Genomic DNA, 20,084 nt, shown 5'->3' with positions numbered 1-20,084 from the left:
ATATATATATATATATATATATATATATATATATATATACACACAGTATATACACACATATATATATATATACAGTATATATATATATATATATAAACATCACCTGGGGTTCCTAGCAGCTCTCTCTCTTTTTACATACACATATATATATATATATATATATATATATATATATATATATTATATATTATATATGTTTTTGATACATTTAAGCTGAGATCATTTTATTATAATTCTATATGCATCCATATTTGCTCACATCTCAGTTCATACTTATTAACAAAATGTAATGATTTAATTTGCAAAACATATACCCACACACACAGACAGATTTGTCCAATCTGCAGAGAATCATGCAATTTATAAAATTTGATTGACTAGATTCCTGAAGTGTGTGACTTTCAGGGCATCAGATAAGTGAAAATAGGAATATTAATCATAAATCTGCAAATCTCCTTGAATAGGTTATCACTCTTTCTTGGCTGTAGAATACAGAGGGGAAGCTTCCATTTCTAGCGTCAATCTTTATATTATAATGAAGAACGAGTCTGCCAGGACGTGGTGATAACTGTCCTCATTCTGACACCTAGTGGTATGAAGTATGGGACTAACTAAAAAGCCGCAGATAATTATAATTGTTTCACCCAAGATTCACTTTAATATTCACACATTCTATTTTTTGGATTCAATAGGAAAGAAATGTGAGAATTCTGGGTTAAAGTTGTGTGAAAATATCATAAATACACCCCTTAACCACTTAAGCCCTGGACCAAAATGCAGCTAAAAGCCCAGGCCAGGTTTTGCGATTCAGCACTGCGTCGCTTTAACAGACAATTGCGCGGTCGTGCGACGTGGCTCCCCAACAAAATTGACGTCCTTTTTTTCCCACAAATAGAGCTTTCTTTTGGTGGTATTTGATCACCTCTGCGGTTTTTATTTTTTGCGCTATAAACAAAAATAGAGCGACAGTTTTGAAAAAAAAAACAATATTTTTTACTTTTTGCTATAATAAATATCCCCCAAAAATATATAAAAAAAAAATTTTTTCCTCAGTTTAGGCCGATACGTATTCTTCTACATATTTTTGGTAAAAAAAAAAAACGCAATAAGCGTTTATTGGTTGGTTTGCGCAAAATGTATAGCATTTACAAAATAGGGGATAGTTTTATTGCATTTTTTATTTTTTTTTACTACTAATGGCGGTGATCAGCGATTTTTTTCGTGACTGCGACATTATGGCGGACACTTCGGACAATTTTGACACATTTTTGGGACCATTGTCATTTTCACAGCAAAAAATGCATTTAAAATGCATTGTTTATTGTGGAAATGACAGTTGCAGTTTGGGAGTTAACCACAGGGGGCGCTGAAGGGGTTATGTTTCACCTAGTGTGTGTTTACAACTGTAGGGGGGTGTGGCTGTAGGTCTGACGTCATCGATCGTGTCTTCCCTATAAAAGGGATCACTCGATCGATGCGCCGCCACAGTGAAGCACGGGGAACCGTGTTTACATACGGCTCTCCCCGTTCTTCAGCTCCGGGGAACGATCGCGGGGGGGTGGCTAGAAACGAATAGCCGCGCCGTTGTCCCGGATCGCTCCCAGAGCTACCGACCGCCGCATGTAACGGGGGGGACCCCCGACCCACGGAAAGGCGGGGACGTATGGGTACACCCATCTGCCTGTACGTGCCATTCTGTGGACGTATATGTACATGCAGCGGTCGTTACGTGGTTAAAGTAGTTATAAAGCCAATTACTAATATCTCATATAAGATCTGTTGTTAAAGCGGAGTTCCGCCAAAGAATAAAAAATAAAAGCTAGAAGCCACACATACTGCAGCTGCTGGCTTTTAATAATAGGACACTTACCTGTCCTGGAGTCCCTCAATGTTGGCGCCCCAGCTGATGTTTCCATCAGCTGTCGCATGCTGCCGCTGCCACTGCGGGTAAGGCCGCGTACACACGATCAGTTAAACCGATGAAAACGGTCTGATGGACTGTTTTCATCGGTCCAAACCGATCGTGTGTTCAGTTATTTAGCCATCGGTTAAAAAAAAAGCCAACTTGTTTTAAATTTAACCGATGGATACCTAACCGATGGGAAAAAAACGATCTTCTGTAGGCACAACTATCGGCTAAAAATCCACGCATGCTCAGAATCAAGTCGACGCATGCTTGGAAGCATTGAACTTCGTTTTTTTCAGCACGTCGTTGTGTTTTACGTCACCGCGTTCTGACACGATTGTTTTTTTAACCAATGGTGTGTAGGCGCGACGGACCATCAGTCAGCTTCATCGGTTAACCTATGACAACGGTCCATCGGGCGGGCGCCACTTGAGTAAAACTGTATAATTTTAATAGACAATTGCATTAAAACCCTCACATAGAAGTTTCTTCATGGAGGCATAGTAGTGTGCGATGAGGTAACGATCTCAAACTGTCCCTGTGAAGCTGTGAAGCCGCGTAGAAGTGAGCCGGCGTTCTGTCCACCAGGTGTCTTCCGGCACTCAGGCAACAACCAGAACGAGGTCTGGAACGCAATCTGCAAGTCTCCAATGAGGGCTGAATTGTTGATGTCACCGAGGTGTTAAGCATTGGTAGGCGGCACTGATGAGCACTGGTAGGCGGCACTGATGAGCACTGGTAGGCGGCACTGATAAGCACTGGTAGGCGGCACTGATGAGCACTGGTAGGCGGCACTGATGAGCACTGGTAGGCGGCACTGATGAGCACTGGTAGGCGGCACTAATGAGCACTGGTAGGCGGCACTGATGAGCACTGGTAGGTGGCACTAATCAGCACTGGTAGGCGGCACTGATGAGCACTGGTAGGCGGCACTGATAAGCACTGGTAGGCGGCACTGATAAGCACTGGTAGGCGGCACTGATGAGCACTGGTAGGCGGCACTGATGAGCACTGGTAGGCGGCACTGATGAGCACTGGTAGGCGGCACTAATGAGCACTGGTAGGCGGCACTGATGAGCACTGGTAGGCGGCACTGATGAGCACTGGTAGGTGGCACTAATCAGCACTGGTAGGCGGCACTAATGAGCACTGGTAGCCGGCACTGATGAGCACTGGTAGGCGGCACTGATAAGCACTGGTAGCCGGCACTGATGAGCACTGGTAGGCGGCACTGATAGGTGGCACTAATCAGCACTGGTATCCGGGACTGATGAGCACTGGTAGGCGGCACTGATGAGCACTGGTAGGCGGCACTAATGAGCACTGGTAGGCGGCACTAATGAGCACTGGTAGGCGGCACTGATGAGCACTGGTAGGCGGCACTGATAAGCACTGGTAGCCGGCACTGATGAGCACTGGTAGGCGGCACTGATGAGCACTGGTAGGTGGCACTAATCAGCACTGGTAGCCGGCACTGATGAGCACTGGTAGCCGGGACTGATGGCCACTGGTAGGCGGCACTGATGAGCACTGGTAGGCTGCATTAATGAACACTGGTAGGCGGCACTGATGAGCACTGGTAGGCGGCACTAATGAGCACTGGTAGGCGGCACTGATGAGCACTGGTAAGTGGCACTAATCAGCACTGGTAGCCGGGACTGATGGCCACTGGTAGGCGGCACTGATGAGCACTGGTAGGTGGCACTAATCAGCACTGGTAGCCGGCACTGATGAGCACTGGTAGCCGGGACTGATGGCCACTGGTAGGCGGCACTGATGAGCACTGGTAGGCTGCATTAATGAACACTGGTAGGCGGCACTGATGAGCACTGGTAGGCGGCACTAATGAGCACTGGTAGGCGGCACTGATGAGCACTGGTAAGTGGCACTAATCAGCACTGGTAGCCGGGACTGATGGCCACTGGTAGGCGGCACTGATGAGCACTGGTAGGCGGCACTGATGAGCACTGGTAGGTGGCACTAATCAGCACTGGTAGCCGGGACTGATGGCCACTGGTAGACAGCACTAATAAACACTGGTAGGCGGCACTGATGAGCACTGGTAGACAGCACTAATAAACACTGGTAGGCGGCACTGATGAGCACTGGTAGGCGGCACTGATGAGCACTGGTAGGCGGCACTGATGAGCACTGGTAGGTGGCACTAATCAGCACTGGTAGCCGGGACTGATGGCCACTGGTAGACAGCACTAATAAACACTGGTAGGCGGCACTGATGAGCACTGGTAGGCGGCACTGATGAGCACTGGAAGGCGGCACTGATGAGCACTGGTAGGCGGCACTGATAAGCACTGGTAGGCGGCACTAATGAGCACTGGTAAGTGGCATTGGTAGGCGGCACTGATGATCACTGGTAGGTTGCACTGATGAGCACTGGTAGGCGGCACTGATGAGCACTAGAAGGCTGCACTGGTAGGCGGCACTGATAAGCACTGGTAGGCGGCACTGATGAGCACTGGTAGGCGGCACTGATGATCACTGGTAGGTGGCACTTATGATTACTGGTAGGCGGCACTGATAAGCACTGGTAAGCGGCATTGGTAGGCGGCACTGATGAGCACTGGTAGGCGGCACTGATGAGCACTGGTAGGCGGCACTGATGAGCACTGATAGACTGCACCGATGAGCACTGGTATCCGGCACTGATGAGCACTGGTAGCCGGAACTGATGAGTACTGGTAGCCGGCACCAATGAGCACTGGTATCCGGCACTGATGAGCACTGGTAGTCGGCACTGATAAGCACTGGTAACCGGCACTGATGAGCACTAGTAGGCTGCACTGGTATACAGCACTGATGAGCACTGGTATACGGCACTGCTGAGCACTGGTAGGCGGGCACTGATAAGCACTGGTAACCGGGACTGATGAGCACTGGTAGGCGGCACTGATACGCACTGGTAGGCAGCACTGATTGGCTGGACTGATGAGTAAGAGGAAAAGGTGGAGCCTAAAGAGGAAAGGATGTGGTTTACAAATGATAGGGCATGTCTAAAACAGGAAGGGGTGTGGCCTTGACAGGAAGGGGTGGGTCATCTTTAACTTAGGGGGTGCATGAGTTTAGTCAGGCCTAGGGAAGCACAAAACTTAAATACTCTCCTGGCTGTAACATAACAAAATGTGGAAAAAGTGAAGCGCTGTGAATACTTTCCGGATGCACTGTATATCTATGGCAGACTGCTTCTCCCAGAAGCCTTTCTTTCTCTTCTCTGTCACCCTGCTGTATCACTGTACAGTTATGTATATTACACAAATCACCCATACACACGCTACACTGAGACCCTGTGACTGGAAATTGGCGGGCTTCCATAATCTACTAACTAGACCCGCCTCCTCCTCAGCACGCCCCACCTCGCCCTCGCTAAAATCCCGTCTCTTAGCAACGCTTCCGCTTTTAATCTCCGCCCCAATTACCTTGAGAACAGGCGGGCCCCAAGCCGACTGGAGACAACTGGGCGTCCAATCGCCGCTCTCCTCGCCATCACATGGCCGGCCTGTCGATCGTCTCGCCAGTGCCATGGAGGGTGACGTCACATCAGTCCATCTAGTCCCGCCCCGTTCTCCGCTGTCACAACAGAGAGCAGGTTCCGCCTACTGTCACTCGCACCTGACAGAGCGGGACACCGGGAGGGGGACACCGGCACCAGGTAATGAGGCGGGAGGGGAGAGTGTGTATGGACCTGTATTGTGTGTGTATTGTACATGTCCGTCCTATAGAAGGGTGTATATACCGTGTATTCCCGCACATACCTCACTTCTTGTATACACAGCCCCCTGCCTGTGACCCCAGTGTGAGGATATTCCCTCACTTCCTGTCTCTGTGACACCTGAGCAAGAAATGATTGGGGTAGGGGGTGTCTCTGGGACATTTATCATTGGCTAAGCTGAGCAGGCGCAGTCAGACACGGTCCTTTAGAGGCCCATTCACATAGAGGCGTGTTATGGCATATGTAACGTGCGCTCTGTTAACCCTTTTCTGGCGGCCCGTTAACCACTTGCCACCCGTGCCAATTCTGACATTTCTCTTAGACATTAAACATTGGCGCTTTTTTTTTTTTTTGCTGAGAAAATGATGTAGAACTTTACAAAGATGATCTATAATCTGAAAGCAAAGTCCCCGGAGAATAAAATGGTGCTTGTTTCTTTTTCTGTCACATGATGTCCATTATCCATTTATCAAACACAGATTGTCGGGAAGAAATACACCTGCGTAGGCGTGTGCAAAGGGTGTGCCAGGTGTGCCCAGGCACACCCTAATCACCCTGTGCATCACAGATTCCCTCTACTGCCCTGGCTCCTATCTCTACCCCCGCAGTGCTGCCAGCTTCCCTCCTCTCCTATCGGCTGTTGGGATGTTTTAGGAGTGGGGAAGGGGCCAGTAAATATGTAATTTACCGACGCTTTCCTTTCTGAATGAACATCATGAGTGATCGGTAGTGTGTGTTTGGGCTTTGGGGTGCATACCCTAATGCAATAGGCTGCGCACACCTATGTACACCTGTATGACTTTTGGTACAAGCACACACAATATAATAACATATAATGATAGATTCTGGTAACATATAAAAGATGATGTGGTGCCCAATAAACAGATACCCAACATGTCACACTTTATAATTGTGTGGTGGGGGGGGGTCCCCTTCCAGTCCTGTAAAAGTGATCAGGCGGCTGCAGAGCTCCTCGGATTACTTTTACCAGAAAGCCGACTGCTGGCATTACACAATGATCCCCACAGCCAGAGCGTGATCCTGGTATAACCACCTAGAAGTGGTTTGTAGGCTTTCAAAGTGATTGTAAGTCTCCATTCACACTTGTGTGACTTCCAAATCGTGCGATTTACAGTGCGACTTTGTTGCTATATTGGATGAGTGCGACTTTGACTAATAATAACCTACATGGTGTGACACAATTCCTTTTCCTGCCACAGTGATGGCAAGGGCTGCGGTTAGGGTTATGGCTGCGGTTAGGGTTATGGCTAGGGTTAAGTTTAGGTTTATGGTTAGGTTTAGGGTCATGGCTATGGTTAGGGTTATGGCTAGGTTTAGGGTTATGGCTAGAGTTATAGCTGTGGTTAAGGTTAGGTTTAGGATTATGGCCAGGGATAGGGTTAGGGCTTATTTCTCTTGCAGACGGGTTATGGCTGCGGTTAGGGTTATGGCTGCGGTTAGGGTTATGGCTAGGGTAACGTTTAGGGTCATGGCTAGGTTTAGGGTCATGGCTGTGGTTAGGGTTATGGCTAGGTTTAGGGTTATGGCTAGGGTAAGGTTTTGGCTAGAGTTATGGCTTTGGTTAAGTTTGGGTTATAGCTGTGGTTAAGGTTAGGTTTAGAGCTGTGGTTAGGATTATGGCCAGGGATAGGGTTAGGGCTTATTTCTCTTGCAGACGGGTTATGGCTGGGGTTGGGGTCATGGCTGGGGTTGGGGTCATGGCTGGGGTTAGGGTCATGGCTGTGGTTAGGGTCATGGCTGTGGTTAGGTTATGGCTAGTGTCATGGCTGTGGTTAGGTTATGGCTAGTGTCATGGCTGTGGTTAGGTTATGGCTAGTGTCATGGCTGTGGTTAGGGTTATGGCTAGGGTTAGGCCCCTTTCACACTGGGGCGGGCAGTGGCGGTAAAGCGCCGCTATGTTTAGCGGTGCTTTACCGCTGGAATTGTGGCGGTATTCGGCTGCTAGCAGTGCGGTTTTACCCCCGCTAGCGGCTGAAAAAGGGTTAATACAGCCGGCAATGTGCCTCTGCAGAGGTGCATTGCCGCCGGCAGTGTAGCCGCGATTTGCCATTGCTTTCAATGGGAAGGAGCGGTGGGGAAGCGGTAAACACACCGCTCCTTCACCTCTCCAAAGATGCGGCTATTAGGACTTTTGGAGTGGTCCTGCTAGCGCACCGCCCCAGTGTGAAAGCCCTCGGGGCTTTCACACTGGAGAAACAGCAGCCGCTGTTTCAGGTCGATTTGCAGGCGATATTTTTAGAGCGATAGCGCCCGCAAAAAAACGCTCCAGTGTGAAAGGGGTCTTAGGGCTGTGGTTAAGGCTAGGGCTTATTTGTCTTGCAGAAGGGTTATGGCTAGGAGGAGGATTAGGGTTATGGTTAGGCTAGGGTTAGAGTTTATTTCTCTTGGAGGAGGATCAGGATTAGGCTAGGGTTAAGTTGGGGACACCAGAAACAGGGATAGATGGACAATTTGCTCGAAAGGGGCTTCTTGGTAGAAGGGACGGGCTGGGACAGGGGTCAAAAAGCAGACTATATTTGTTTGTCGCTTATAAAGTCACACATACGTCACATGTATCCCATGCAGGTGCGTCTTTCATATGACAGTTAAGGGTTTACATCGAAACCTGCTCCTCCTCCTCTGGCCGCCGGGCTAATAGGAGAGAGGAGAGCGGGCCTCGCGCATGCACAGTAGGGTTCCGGCTTCACGCCTGGAACCTTACTGCCGACATCGCAGGCCTCCAGGACAGGTAAGTGTGCAGTGTGTGTAGCTGCTGGCTTTTCATTTTTTTTTCCTGGACCTCCTCTTTAAGTTGCACAGTCATGAACGATACTCATTGGGAAACATGGGGTGTGACTTGTCATATGAGTTTGGAGTCCAAAGTCACATGACAAGTCACACAAGTGTGAATGGGGCCTAAAGGATTGAATTTGATAAAAAATAAAATAAAAAAATAACAAACGTGTTCTACTTACCTGATCTGTTCAGTGGTGCAGGCCGCTTGCTATGGGGGCACTCATGCATGCTCGCTACTGAGCTGCCTCTGTGTGTTAATAAGAAACACGGAGAGTGACTCAGCCCCGCCCCCGATCCCTCCTCACTGGCCATGATCGTCAGCAGCGGGAGCCAATGGCTCACACAAAGAATCATAAATACTAAGAAAAACTGGCACATCGAGTCTTCTGATTGAAGATCCGCTTGATCTGAATCCGCTGAATAACAGGGTTAAAATCCAACTGAAGTTTGAGGAAATCTTAGCTTTTGGAATTAAAGTGCTTCTGTGGTTGCTCAGGGTTATTGCCATAATGGACCAGTAGGAGCATCATGATTACACATTATGGAGGACTTACCTCCCATAGTGCCCTCTTCCAGTGGTGAGAGGTCCACGCTTGTCAGTCTATTGAATCCTATTCTTGGACAATTAAAGTCTGACTTCCCACCTCCCCTGATGATTTGCTGGAGGTGGCAGAGTTATCTGTGTGGCTGTTGCTCTGTGCCTTGTCACGGTATGAAGAAAAGTTGGTGGCACAAAGGGTTCTCACCTATGCTAGTTGAGTGTCTCATGTGGAGGAGAATGGATTGTCAGAGTTCTCCAGGATTAGTAAATCTTTGTTTGGGTCCTGGAGTCTAGAGACTTTGTAGAGTATTGGGTGGGATGAAGCCTCCAACCTTGGACCCCCATTTGCCAACAATCGGCATCCTGATTGTTCAGGTGTGGACAGCCTTCTTAGTGTGGGTTCTGAATGGTTCAAGGGTCCACTGGGGACAGAGGAGACCGCTGTGGACCAGTACAATGGAGAGCTTTGGGACACTGTGTGGATGTGTTTTTGAGAATTGTCTGCAGGAGAGACAGACAAGGGCCTGAAGCCTGTGTATCTAGAACCCTGGTGCCCAACCTGCAGCACTTTGCCACTTTTCATGCACCCTCAGGACCCCTGCAGACACTCATCTGTATCTCCCTATTGCCCTGTTATAGAATACATTTTTTCCAACCTCATGTAATATGTCTGCAGTCTCTGACCATCTCCTGTATCATGTATGCAGTCTCTGACCATCTCCTGTATCATGTCTGCAGTCTCTGACCATCTCCTGTATCATGTCTGCAGTCTCTGACCATCTCCTGTATCATGTCTGCAGTCTCTGATCATCTCCTGTATCATGTCTGTGGTTTCTGATCATCTCCTGTATCATGTCTGCGGTCTCTGATCATCTCCTGTATCATGTCTGCGGTCTCTGATCATCTCCTGTATCATGTCTGCGGTCTCTGATCATCTCCTGTATCATGTCTGTGGTCTCTGAACATCTCTTGTATCATGTCTGTGGTCTCTGACCATCTCCTGTATCATGTCTGCAGTCTCTGACCATCTCTTGTATCATGTCTGTGGTCTCTGACCATCTCCTGTATCATGTCTGCGGTCTCTGACCATCTCCTGTATCATGTCTGCGGTCTCTGATCATCTCCTGTATCATGTCTGCGGTCTCTGATCATCTCCTGTATCATGTCTGTGGTCTCTGATCATCTCCTGTATCATGTCTGTGGTCTCTGATCATCTCCTGTATCATGTCTGCAGCTTGTGATCCTCTCCTGTATTATTCCCGTAGTCTTTCTCTATAACCTGTTGTGTGTCTGCTGTCTCTATTAATAAGTATTCACTGAATTGTATGTGCTGCCCTTTGGTGATGTCAGGGCTTCTTATGCCTTCTATATCAAGAAAGTTGACCACCACTAGTCTAGAATAAGCCAGGAGACACTGGTATGAAGTATTGATTTTGCCAAGGACTGCTGAAAACTCAAAACTCCTTTTATGTAATGTTTGGAAATTTTTGTTTAAAAAATTGAGCAGGCCAGCCATTAAACAAAGATTGGCAAGTGGTCTGCGTCTTGATAGCGCTACATTGGAGATGGTCCCCAGGATATATATGTTGGGGCATGTTCCTGACACGCTAGTCAGGTTAAATGTTACTGGCTACTACTACCTATTGTGTCATTTTCTCTTCCAGATACAACCATGGACCTTGTTCTAAATGTCGCAGACTATTACTGCTTAACCCCCTACGTCTACCCGGCATCCTGGCCAGAAGATGAGCCCATCCGGCAGATCATCAGCCTCCTAATCGTCACCAATCTTGGCGGCTTCGTCATCTACCTTTTGTTTGGAGCCCTCAGCTATTATTTTGTATTCGACCACTCACTGATGAAACATCCACAGTATCTGAAGGTGAGGAGGACTGAGGGGGGACAGAGATGACTTCTGGTGATCGGGGGGGTCTATCACCAGTGAATTATTTGGATTATTGGCAAAATTCTGGAATCATTATGACACAAAGGCCCAGATTCTCGTAGGAGTTACGCCGGCGTATCTCCAGATACGCCGTCGTAACTCTGAGTTTGAGGCGTCGTATCTATGCGCCTGATTCTTAGAATCAGTTACGCATTGATTTGTCTTAGATCCGACCGGCGTGAGTCTCTTACTCCGTCGTATCTAAGTTGCATACGTACGTGCAGCCAGCGCTTTTTTTTACGTTGTTTACGTTAGGCTTTTTTGGGCGTAAAGTTACCCCTGCTCTATGAGGCGTACCAATGTTAGGTATGGACGTCGGAACAGCATAACATTTTTCACGTTTTACGTCGTTTGCGTAAGTCGTCTGTGAATGGGGCTGGACGTAAGTTACGTTCACGTCGACTAGGCATTGAGCAGGTGCAATTTAATTTGAAAATTTGCCGTGATGCGCCATTCTAAAAAAGCGTCGAATACGTGGGGTCACGATTAATTTCCATAAAACACGCCCACCACTTCCACATTTGAATTAGGCGTGATTACACCAGCCCAGTTACACTACGCCGGCGTAACTTAAAGTGCAAGTTCTTTGAGAATATGGGACATGCCGCTTTAAGTTACGGCGGCGTAGTGTATCTCAGATGCGCTGCGCCCGCCTAAAGATAGGCGATTCTACGAGAATCTGGGCCAAAATCTGCAGTCTTGTAGGTTGTTGTGGGAAACATTACTTCTTTTACACATAGACCTGTAGACCTTACTACTGTAGAGTTCTGGGACACATCCAAAGAGCCAGGGAGGTGTCAAGGCATCCTAGACGGCTTTAGAACTGGCAGATCTCTTCTTCAACACACTCCTTAAAGCGGGGGTTCACCCAAAAAAAAATTCTAACTTTACATTGAGCCGAGTTGTGAGAATTATATTAGGCTGTTTTTTTTTTTTATTTCCTTGCCGTACATACCGTTTTATCTATATTTTCACCGCGGCTTCCGGTTATGCAATCTGCGGGACTGGGCGTTCCTATTCACATGTTAATTGATTGACATGCTTCCGAACGGCGCATACAGCGCGTCACGAGTTGCCGAAAGAAGCCGGACTGCGAGTCGGCTCTATACGGTGCCTGCGCACCGATGTTCGGCTTCTTTCGGCAACTCGTGATGCGCTGTATGCGCCGGTCGGAAGCATGTCAATCAATTAACATGTGAATAGGAACACCCAGTCCCGCAGATTACATACCCAGAAGCCGCGGTGAAAATATAGATAAAACGGTATGTACGGCAAGGAAAGAAAAAAAAAAAAAAAACAGCCTAATGTCATTCTCACAACTAAAAAAAAAAAAAATTCTTTATCTACCATCCAAACCAGCATACTAGCGTCAGCTACAGTATGTCGTTTTTTTGTTTTTTTTTTGCGCTGTACTTACCGTTTAATCGTCCACTTTCGTTTCAGACTCCGGCGGGGAAATAGGCGTTCCTATGAAGAGGGGAACATGATTGACGTCCGGCTATGGCGCGTCACGCGTTCTGAAAATAGCCGAAATAGGACTCGGATATTTACGGCGCCTGCGCAGTCAGCTCCTAGTCTGTGCACAGGCGCCGTATAGCGTCGTGAAGAGCCGAGTCCTAGTCCGGCTATTTTCGGAACGCGTGACGCGCCATAGCCGGACGTCAATCATGTTCCCCTCTTCATAGGAATGCCTATTTCCCCGCCGAAGTCTGAAACGAAAGTGGACGATTAAACGGTAAGTACAGCGCAAAAAAAAAAAAAACCTGACATACTGTAGCTGACGCTAGTATGCTGGTTTGGATGAAACATTGTTGTTTTTTTAGGGTGAACCTCCGCTTTAAGGAGAAGTATGTCCAAAGCTATTTTGCCCATTCATTCAGGGCCAGTGCCACCATAAGGCGCCATGGTGGTGGGGGCAGTAAATTCATACCTTCTCGATTAGCCCTGGAGTCCCGACGAATCCTGGTGCAGAGCGTCGGAAAAAGCTGTGGCATTTGGCTTCAGTCACTTGCCTGGTAGGAGCACACTAGTGTGTCACCAGCCCCGCTGCTTATTCAGGGTGTTTAGTGTCCCACACATTGCAATCTCTGCCCACTTCTTGTGCCATGCCTGCAGTCTGCCCACCTCTTGTGCCATGCCTGCAGTCTGCCCACCTCTTGTGCCATGCCCGCAGTCTCTGCCCATCTCTTGTGCCGTGTCTGCAGTCTCTGACCGTCTTTCTATTGTGCCGTGTCTGCCCACCTCTTGTGCCATGCCCACAGTCTCTGCCCACCTCTTGTGCAATGTATGCAGTCTCTGACTATCTCTCTCTTGTGCTATGCCCGCAGTCTCTGCCCACCTTTTGTGCCATGTGGGGTGGAGGTTTGCATTGTAGGGGGGGGTGGCGGCAGGACGGTTGTTGGGGGGCACCAAAATGTACCTTCGCCCTAGTAGACAAAATCCTTGCACCAGCCCTGCATACATTTCCTATGAGTCACAGGAGTGTAGTTCGTTCTGCACTCCTGTGACATGTTTTCAGCCAACTGCCGGCTGATGTTACAGAGCTGATCCAGGCTCTGGACCACATGGTCAGGATCCACCCAGAAGCCTGCACCGGAACCTGGCTCAGCATCTTAGTTATCTGCCGAGAGCCTGACCCAGCCCCTTCACAGCCCAGCGCTCCAGTAAGCACTGGAGGGGAGAGCAGAGACTGACTCCCGCTGGCTGACAGTCATGTAGGGTAGAACTGAGCGATCAATGTTGTATGTTTGATCAGATCTCGGTCTGAAGCCGGCGAGGGACAAATGCAGCATCGAATCGATGCTGCATCCTCTCTGTGAGTATAAGGCCCCGTACACACGAGAGGATCCATCCGCTGAAATTGATCCGCGGACCGGCTCCAGCGGATAGATCCTATGGTGTGTACACTCCAGCGGATCTGTTTCCGCGGATTTTTATCCCCTGGGATGGATTTCCAGCGGATAAAAATTTTAAGACATGCTTTAAAATCTATCCGCTGGAATCCATCCCAACGGATTGATCCGCTGGTCTGTACAGACTCACCGGATCCATCCGTCCGAATGAATCCCCCGCATGCGTCGTAATGATTCGACGCATGCGTGGAATTCCTTATATGACAGCGTCGCGCACGTCTCCGCGTCATAATCGCGGCGACGGCGCGACGCGTCATCGCGATGGGATTTCGGCACGGATTTCGATCCGATGGTGAGTACACTCCATCGGATCAAAATCCGCGGAAATCCTCGAGAGGATTTATCCGCGGATACGGTCCGGCGGACCGTATCCGCGGATCAATCCTCTCGTGTGTACTCGGCATAAGGGTTTCTTTTTTCCCATAGCCCATATTCCTATTTACATTTTTAGTATACCAGTAAACATGAATATCAATCTGCATTTAATGAACAAGGGCGATCAAAGTCCATGAATTGCGTCATTCACTGCGGTTCAAGGTATATAGGATTTGACGTATTCAAGTAAATAAAGAATTTCACAATTTTCTGAGAAAGAATGGAGTTGCCCAATTTACAATTTGATTTGCTCTTTTCTTACATCAGCTATGCGTTTTCTGGCATGTTGGCCGCCCCACTTAAAGATTTTCTTAGTACAGATGTATTTATCATTACTGTCAACACAATTCTGCTAAATATTTTATGAAGACAAATATGGGGCTTCTATTGCTCACCTATTTTTCATCCTTTGGTAAAATGACCATCTCATCGCCTATAAACAAAGCCCATGCTGTAGAAATAGAGCGTGGACTGTATTTCAAAATCCATCCACCCCCCCCCCCCATCGCTGCAAGTATTCGACAGTTCTAGGTGCATATCTACTCCTCCCCAGGGCCGCCATCAGGGGGGTACAGGCAGAACACCTGTAAGGGGTCCGGAGGCCCCCAGGGCCCCAGATGGCAACCCCCCCCCTTTTTTTTTTATTTATTTTTTTTATAAAAAAATATATATATATTTTAATATATTTTTATTTTATTTTTTATTAAAGGGCCAATTCTTATATATATATATATATATATATATATATATATATATATATATATATATTTATTTATTTATTATTATTAAAGGGCCCAGAGGTCCCCAGGGCCCTGGGTGGCAACCCCCCTTTTCTTTTTCTTTATGTTTATTTCTTTTTTTTGTATATATTTTTTTTTTATTAAAGGGCCCAGAGTTTTATTTTTTATTTTTATTAAAGGGCCCAGAGGTCCCCAGATGGCAACCTCTTTTTAAAAATAAATAAATATATATTTTTTATTTATTTTTTATTTCTATTAAAGGGCCCAGAGGTCCCCAGGGCCCCGGATGGCTACCCCCCTTTTATATTATATATATATATATATATATATATATATATATATATATATATATATATATATATATATATATATATATAATATATATTTCTTTTTTCTTTATTTCAATTTTTTTTTTTTTTGTAAAGGCCCACCCCCCCCCCTTCTCAATTCGTGGTGGCCCCCCCGCTTCTCAATTTAAGGCGGCAACACCCCCCCCCCCACCCACCGGTTCTCTGCTCCAGGGGGCCCATGCCTGAAGCTGTGTAAGGGGCCCCATAATTCCTGATGGCGACCATGCTCCTCCCACAACACGCATCGTGGATCCACAGCGTATGTCGGGGAACAGGTATTTGACACATGAAGAAACAGATGGATCTTAAGTGGAACTTATATCGCAGTAGCAAGGTCTGCTTATTCAAGACCACCTCCCACTTCCTAAAATGCTTCCTAAAGTACCCATGGGGGCCTTCCCTGGATCTCCTCCTGCAGTGCCTAGATGAGAGTGATATCCTCCTCTTTTTGCCAGATCCCCAAATATCACTGCAGTGTTTTTTTACAAGATTTGGATAACTACTCTGCATTCCCAGAGATTTTGTCAGCAGAGGGATGACATCACCCCCTGCACTACAGAAGTCAGGGAACGGTGATTATGTAACTATAACACCCTACAGGTCTTTTATGCAAAGACCTTGAATAAGTGGACCATACCAAGGTGCAAAGTTAATTTCATTTTACGGAGTCAGGGATGCTCCAAGGGGTGTGGAGGGTGAACAGCGTGAGAAGATCCAGAGTCTGGAGCTGGGCTTTAATATGTCCTCCGTTGTGGGAATAGTTCTCTGCATCAGCACTGCCTGACCGATGCTTTTTCCAGCGCATGGAGAAATATACATCAGGAAAACTTGAGTGCAGGACTGAAGCAGTGGTGTTGCCTTATCAGTGTTTTTCTTGTTTGTAGAACCAAGTCCGACGAGAAATCTTCTTCTCCCTGAAGTCTATGCCTTGGATGAGCGTCCCCACGGTCGCCCTGTTTTTTGCTGAAGTTCGGGGCTACAGTAGACTCTATGACAACATCAACAGTTCCCCCTATGGTAAATGCCTCTCGGGACTTTCATTTTAAATACTTCATGACTTAATGTGTCGCTGGGACTCAGTGAGTAGATGGGCCGCAATCTCCATCATTTTCATAATTTTCATTGTCACACACTGGTCGGTGGTCCTCAGATGCATATTGACATTTTATTAAAGGCATGGTCTGACCTAGCTAAGCTACCATACACTTCTAAGTGGAAATCCTATAGAGTGACACACCTATGGCATATGTTTGGAAATGGTCACCTTTTCCCTTTTGACAAATTACAGTTCAGGTTTAACCTGCCAAAAATAATGCTGTTCTACTGCTTACAATTAAAACATGTGGCCTCCATTTGGGGCCCGTCAGACCTATGGCATGCCTCCCCTAGCCCCATTGTAAACAGCTATAACTACTAACCACTTGAAGACCAGGCCTTTTCTGGAACTTTTTGTTTAAAAGTTTAAATTAGTATTTTTTTGCTTGAAAATTACTGGTGCTTAGAACCCCAAAAGATTATATATATATATATAGCAGAAGTTGCTCGAAGGGTGGCGGTAAAGAGCAGAAAAACCAGTCACTACGTTCGTGTTTGTTGGCTGAAAAAGTCCAACCAAGTTTGCGGACAACACCCATCAGAGCAAAATCCATGGAAAATTCAGTTGGAAGTCTGATGATGTGTATGGGGCTTTAGATGGCAGTGGATAAGTTGTCTTTTGATTTAATTTCAGGCTGGTTTGGAGTGATCCTGAGCATGTTCTCCTTCCTGTTCTTCACTGATATGGCCATCTATTGGATCCATCGATTCCTGCACCACAAGCTCATCTATAAGGTATGATACCGGGGGGGGGGGGGGGGGATGGAAATGCGGATGAGATAGGTGTGCTGGGCCTTGCTGGTTAATGAAAAATTGCAATCAATATTTGTTGTACTCGCGGATGTGTAGCAAGTAATCATTACTATTAAAGTAGACAGAAACCCTAACTGAATAACATTTAGGCCCGGTTCACACTAGTGCGATGCCAGACATCGCATGTGATTCGCACCGCATTGCTGTTCAGTTCACATGTGATGTCTGTGCGATGCGATTTCAGCCATACAAACTGTATGGCTGAAATCGCATCACATTGGCACTATAAAGGTGTAGGACCCTTTTTTTTTGGTCTGCACTGGAATCAGATCTCATGGCTGAGAGTGCTGATCAAATGCCGATCGGCAGACCTTTTTCTGTCATGTCCCTTTTGACAGAAGCCAGACGTTCAGCTGGTTCTGTCGGACCAGCTGCTGTACAATACGGGCCGAATGTCGGTCGGTTTCTATTGAACCATCTGATACCGCTTGATATTCGACCCGTGTGTACAACTCTTTACCAAACCATGCTTATTCACTGGCTTTCCATTGGTGCCTCCTGAACTGGAAGCTCTAGTTTCTACTGATGTCTGAGCTTAGACACAAGTAGGTGGGATGGACAATAGAGGGCTTGATGTCATGGGTAGCTGTTATCGATCAGTGAAAGAGGGTAGCCTTATACTTCTCTCAGCACAGATTCCCATTTATAAAACTAGAGTAAAAGCAAATGTTATCCTTGTATCTTTCAGACTATCCACAAACCCCACCACAAGTGGAAAGTGACAACACCCTTTGCCAGCCATGCCTTCCACCCCATTGATGGCTTCCTGCAGAGTCTTCCGTACCACATTTACCCTTTCATCTTCCCTCTACACAAGGTCACCTACCTGGGTCTCTACATCTTTGTCAACATCTGGACCGTCTCCATACACGACGGTGACTACCGTGTCCCCAAACTCCTGGAGAGCGTCATCAATGGCGCTGCCCATCACACCGACCATCACCTTTATTTCGACTACAACTTCGGCCAGTATTTCACCCTGTGGGATAAAATTGGAGGATCCTACAAGAACCCCTCTGCTCTGGAAGGAAACAGTCCACATGATGTTTGCCGGAAACTGGAGGCCAAAGAGCGTCTAGAGAATGGCATGGACAAGAAGAGCAACTAAGACCCATAATGGAAAACATTTATTTACCGATTTAGTATGGACCACATCGCGATATCATACCAGCTCAACTAAAATCTATATACAGGATGGCAGTAATTTAAGTGGAACTCTGGGCAGACCTGTTAGGGGTACAAAAATATTTATTTTCTGTAATGAAGGCCTTCCCTTGGCCCAGCGCTGGGTCAAGGTCCTTTAGTACCCAAGGCAAAAAGGCTTAAGTGTGCATTCCCCCCCGCCCCCAATGAGCTGTGAGCTACCTTTAAAATAGATTGCAAGTTTTGCCCCATTTGCACCCCCTTCTTGCTGAAGCGTCCAAGGCGGCCACCTTTGCTGGCCCATCATCTGAGCCCAGAACGGTGATGCTTTAAACCTTGGGCAGACCAATGCACCATTGTTCTCTCCCAGTTAGGGAAGAGCATGACACAAATCAAGTATCCGACTTCAACCTGGACCTGGAGGGAGGGTAATAGTAAGTTTTTAGATTTAAAGTTAATTTTTTTTAATATCTGTGGTAGAAGAGGAGCTGTATGGGAAAGTGTGTGTGGGGGAGGGGGGTGGTGGCATTTCTTTGTTCAGAGTTCCACTTTAAACAACAGCATACAGGGCCAAAGAGTCCTGATAGAAGCATCACAGCTCAGCAGCTAAATGCAGAGTAGAAATAAATATGGGGGTTGCTTCGCTTGCCAATAGGATCCTTGACATGTGAAAATCTTCATAATCCATATTAATCATGTACTCTCCAGGTCCTAGGAAAACATATATTTTCTTAAATCAATAACTGAACAGTCCTAACAGACATGTATATGCATGTTCAGCTAGAGCTCTCCAATCAAAAAAACCCTCCCTGCTGATTGGAGAGCTCTAGCTTTGTCAGCATGGGGTGCGTCAGGCCTCTGCATAGAGACCACTGCTTTCACAGAGAGAGCGTCAGGCCTCTGCATAGAGACCACTGCTTTCACAGAGAGAGCGTCAGGCCTCTGCATAGAGACCACTGCTTTCACAGAGAGAGCGTCAGGCCTCTGCATAGAGACCACTGCTTTCACAGAGAGAGTGTCAGGCCTCTGCATATAGACCACTGCTTTCACAGAGAGAGCGTCAGGCCTCTGCATAGAGACCACTGCTTTCACAGAGAGAGCGTCAGGCCTCTGCATAGAGACCACTGCTTTCACAGAGAGAGCAAGTCCCACTCTTCAGCATGCTGGCAGGGGACAGGCTTTTCTACTCGGATTGTAGATGCTTTCTAAAGAAAGCAAACTGTAAGACTTTGCACGCATTTTAGTTTTGATGGACCCGAAAGTGATTTAAACTGAATGCTCATTTGGCCTTTAAAAATCACCTGTACTGTTCCAATAAAGCTAATGCTGTGAAGGAGGATGGAAGGGAAGGTAGACGGTTCGCTCTGTCAGTGATTGAGGTTTTAGCATTTTTGTCGTATAATGCAGAACCTGGCTTTATTCAGGACAAATCAGGTCTTCTTTTGGTGGTAAATGTTAATGGTTACGTCCAGATTTTGATTTTCAATATTCAAGAAAAAGTGTCCAAAAATTGTATTGTAATTTTAACTGTATATTTGACTCGCCACCAAAAAAATCATTATAAAATAAATTCTCCTATTCCTGATGTGCCTGGGAATACCAATTATATGTGTGCATTTTGCTTGCATGGGCTTCCTGATTATTTAAAGGAGAAGTCCAGCCTGAGATTTTTAGGCTGGGCTTCTCCTATGGGTCACAGGAGTGCAATTTGTAAAGGTGGCGTGTAGGAGTTTACAACCAC

General features: G+C 46.9%; 1 protein-coding gene across 1 annotated transcript; it reads left to right on the top strand.

Annotated features, from left to right (window-relative positions):
- Nucleotides 1-5,467: 5,467 nt before the first annotated feature.
- SC5D (sterol-C5-desaturase) lies at nucleotides 5,468-19,949 on the top strand. Its single transcript, XM_040326127.1, has 5 exons — nucleotides 5,468-5,573; nucleotides 10,635-10,852; nucleotides 16,177-16,309; nucleotides 17,022-17,122; nucleotides 17,889-19,949. The coding sequence occupies exons 2-5, from the start codon at nucleotides 10,643-10,645 to the stop codon at nucleotides 18,306-18,308; spliced, it is 864 nt and encodes a 287-aa protein (XP_040182061.1). The 5' UTR covers nucleotides 5,468-5,573; nucleotides 10,635-10,642; the 3' UTR covers nucleotides 18,309-19,949.
- The last annotated feature ends 135 nt before the right edge of the window (nucleotides 19,950-20,084 follow it).

The sequence above is a fragment of the Rana temporaria genome, chromosome 10, assembly GCF_905171775.1.
Source record: "Rana temporaria chromosome 10, aRanTem1.1, whole genome shotgun sequence".
In the NCBI taxonomy this organism is placed as follows: Eukaryota; Metazoa; Chordata; class Amphibia; order Anura; family Ranidae; genus Rana; species Rana temporaria.
This window is presented reverse-complemented; position numbering and strand designations above follow the sequence as displayed.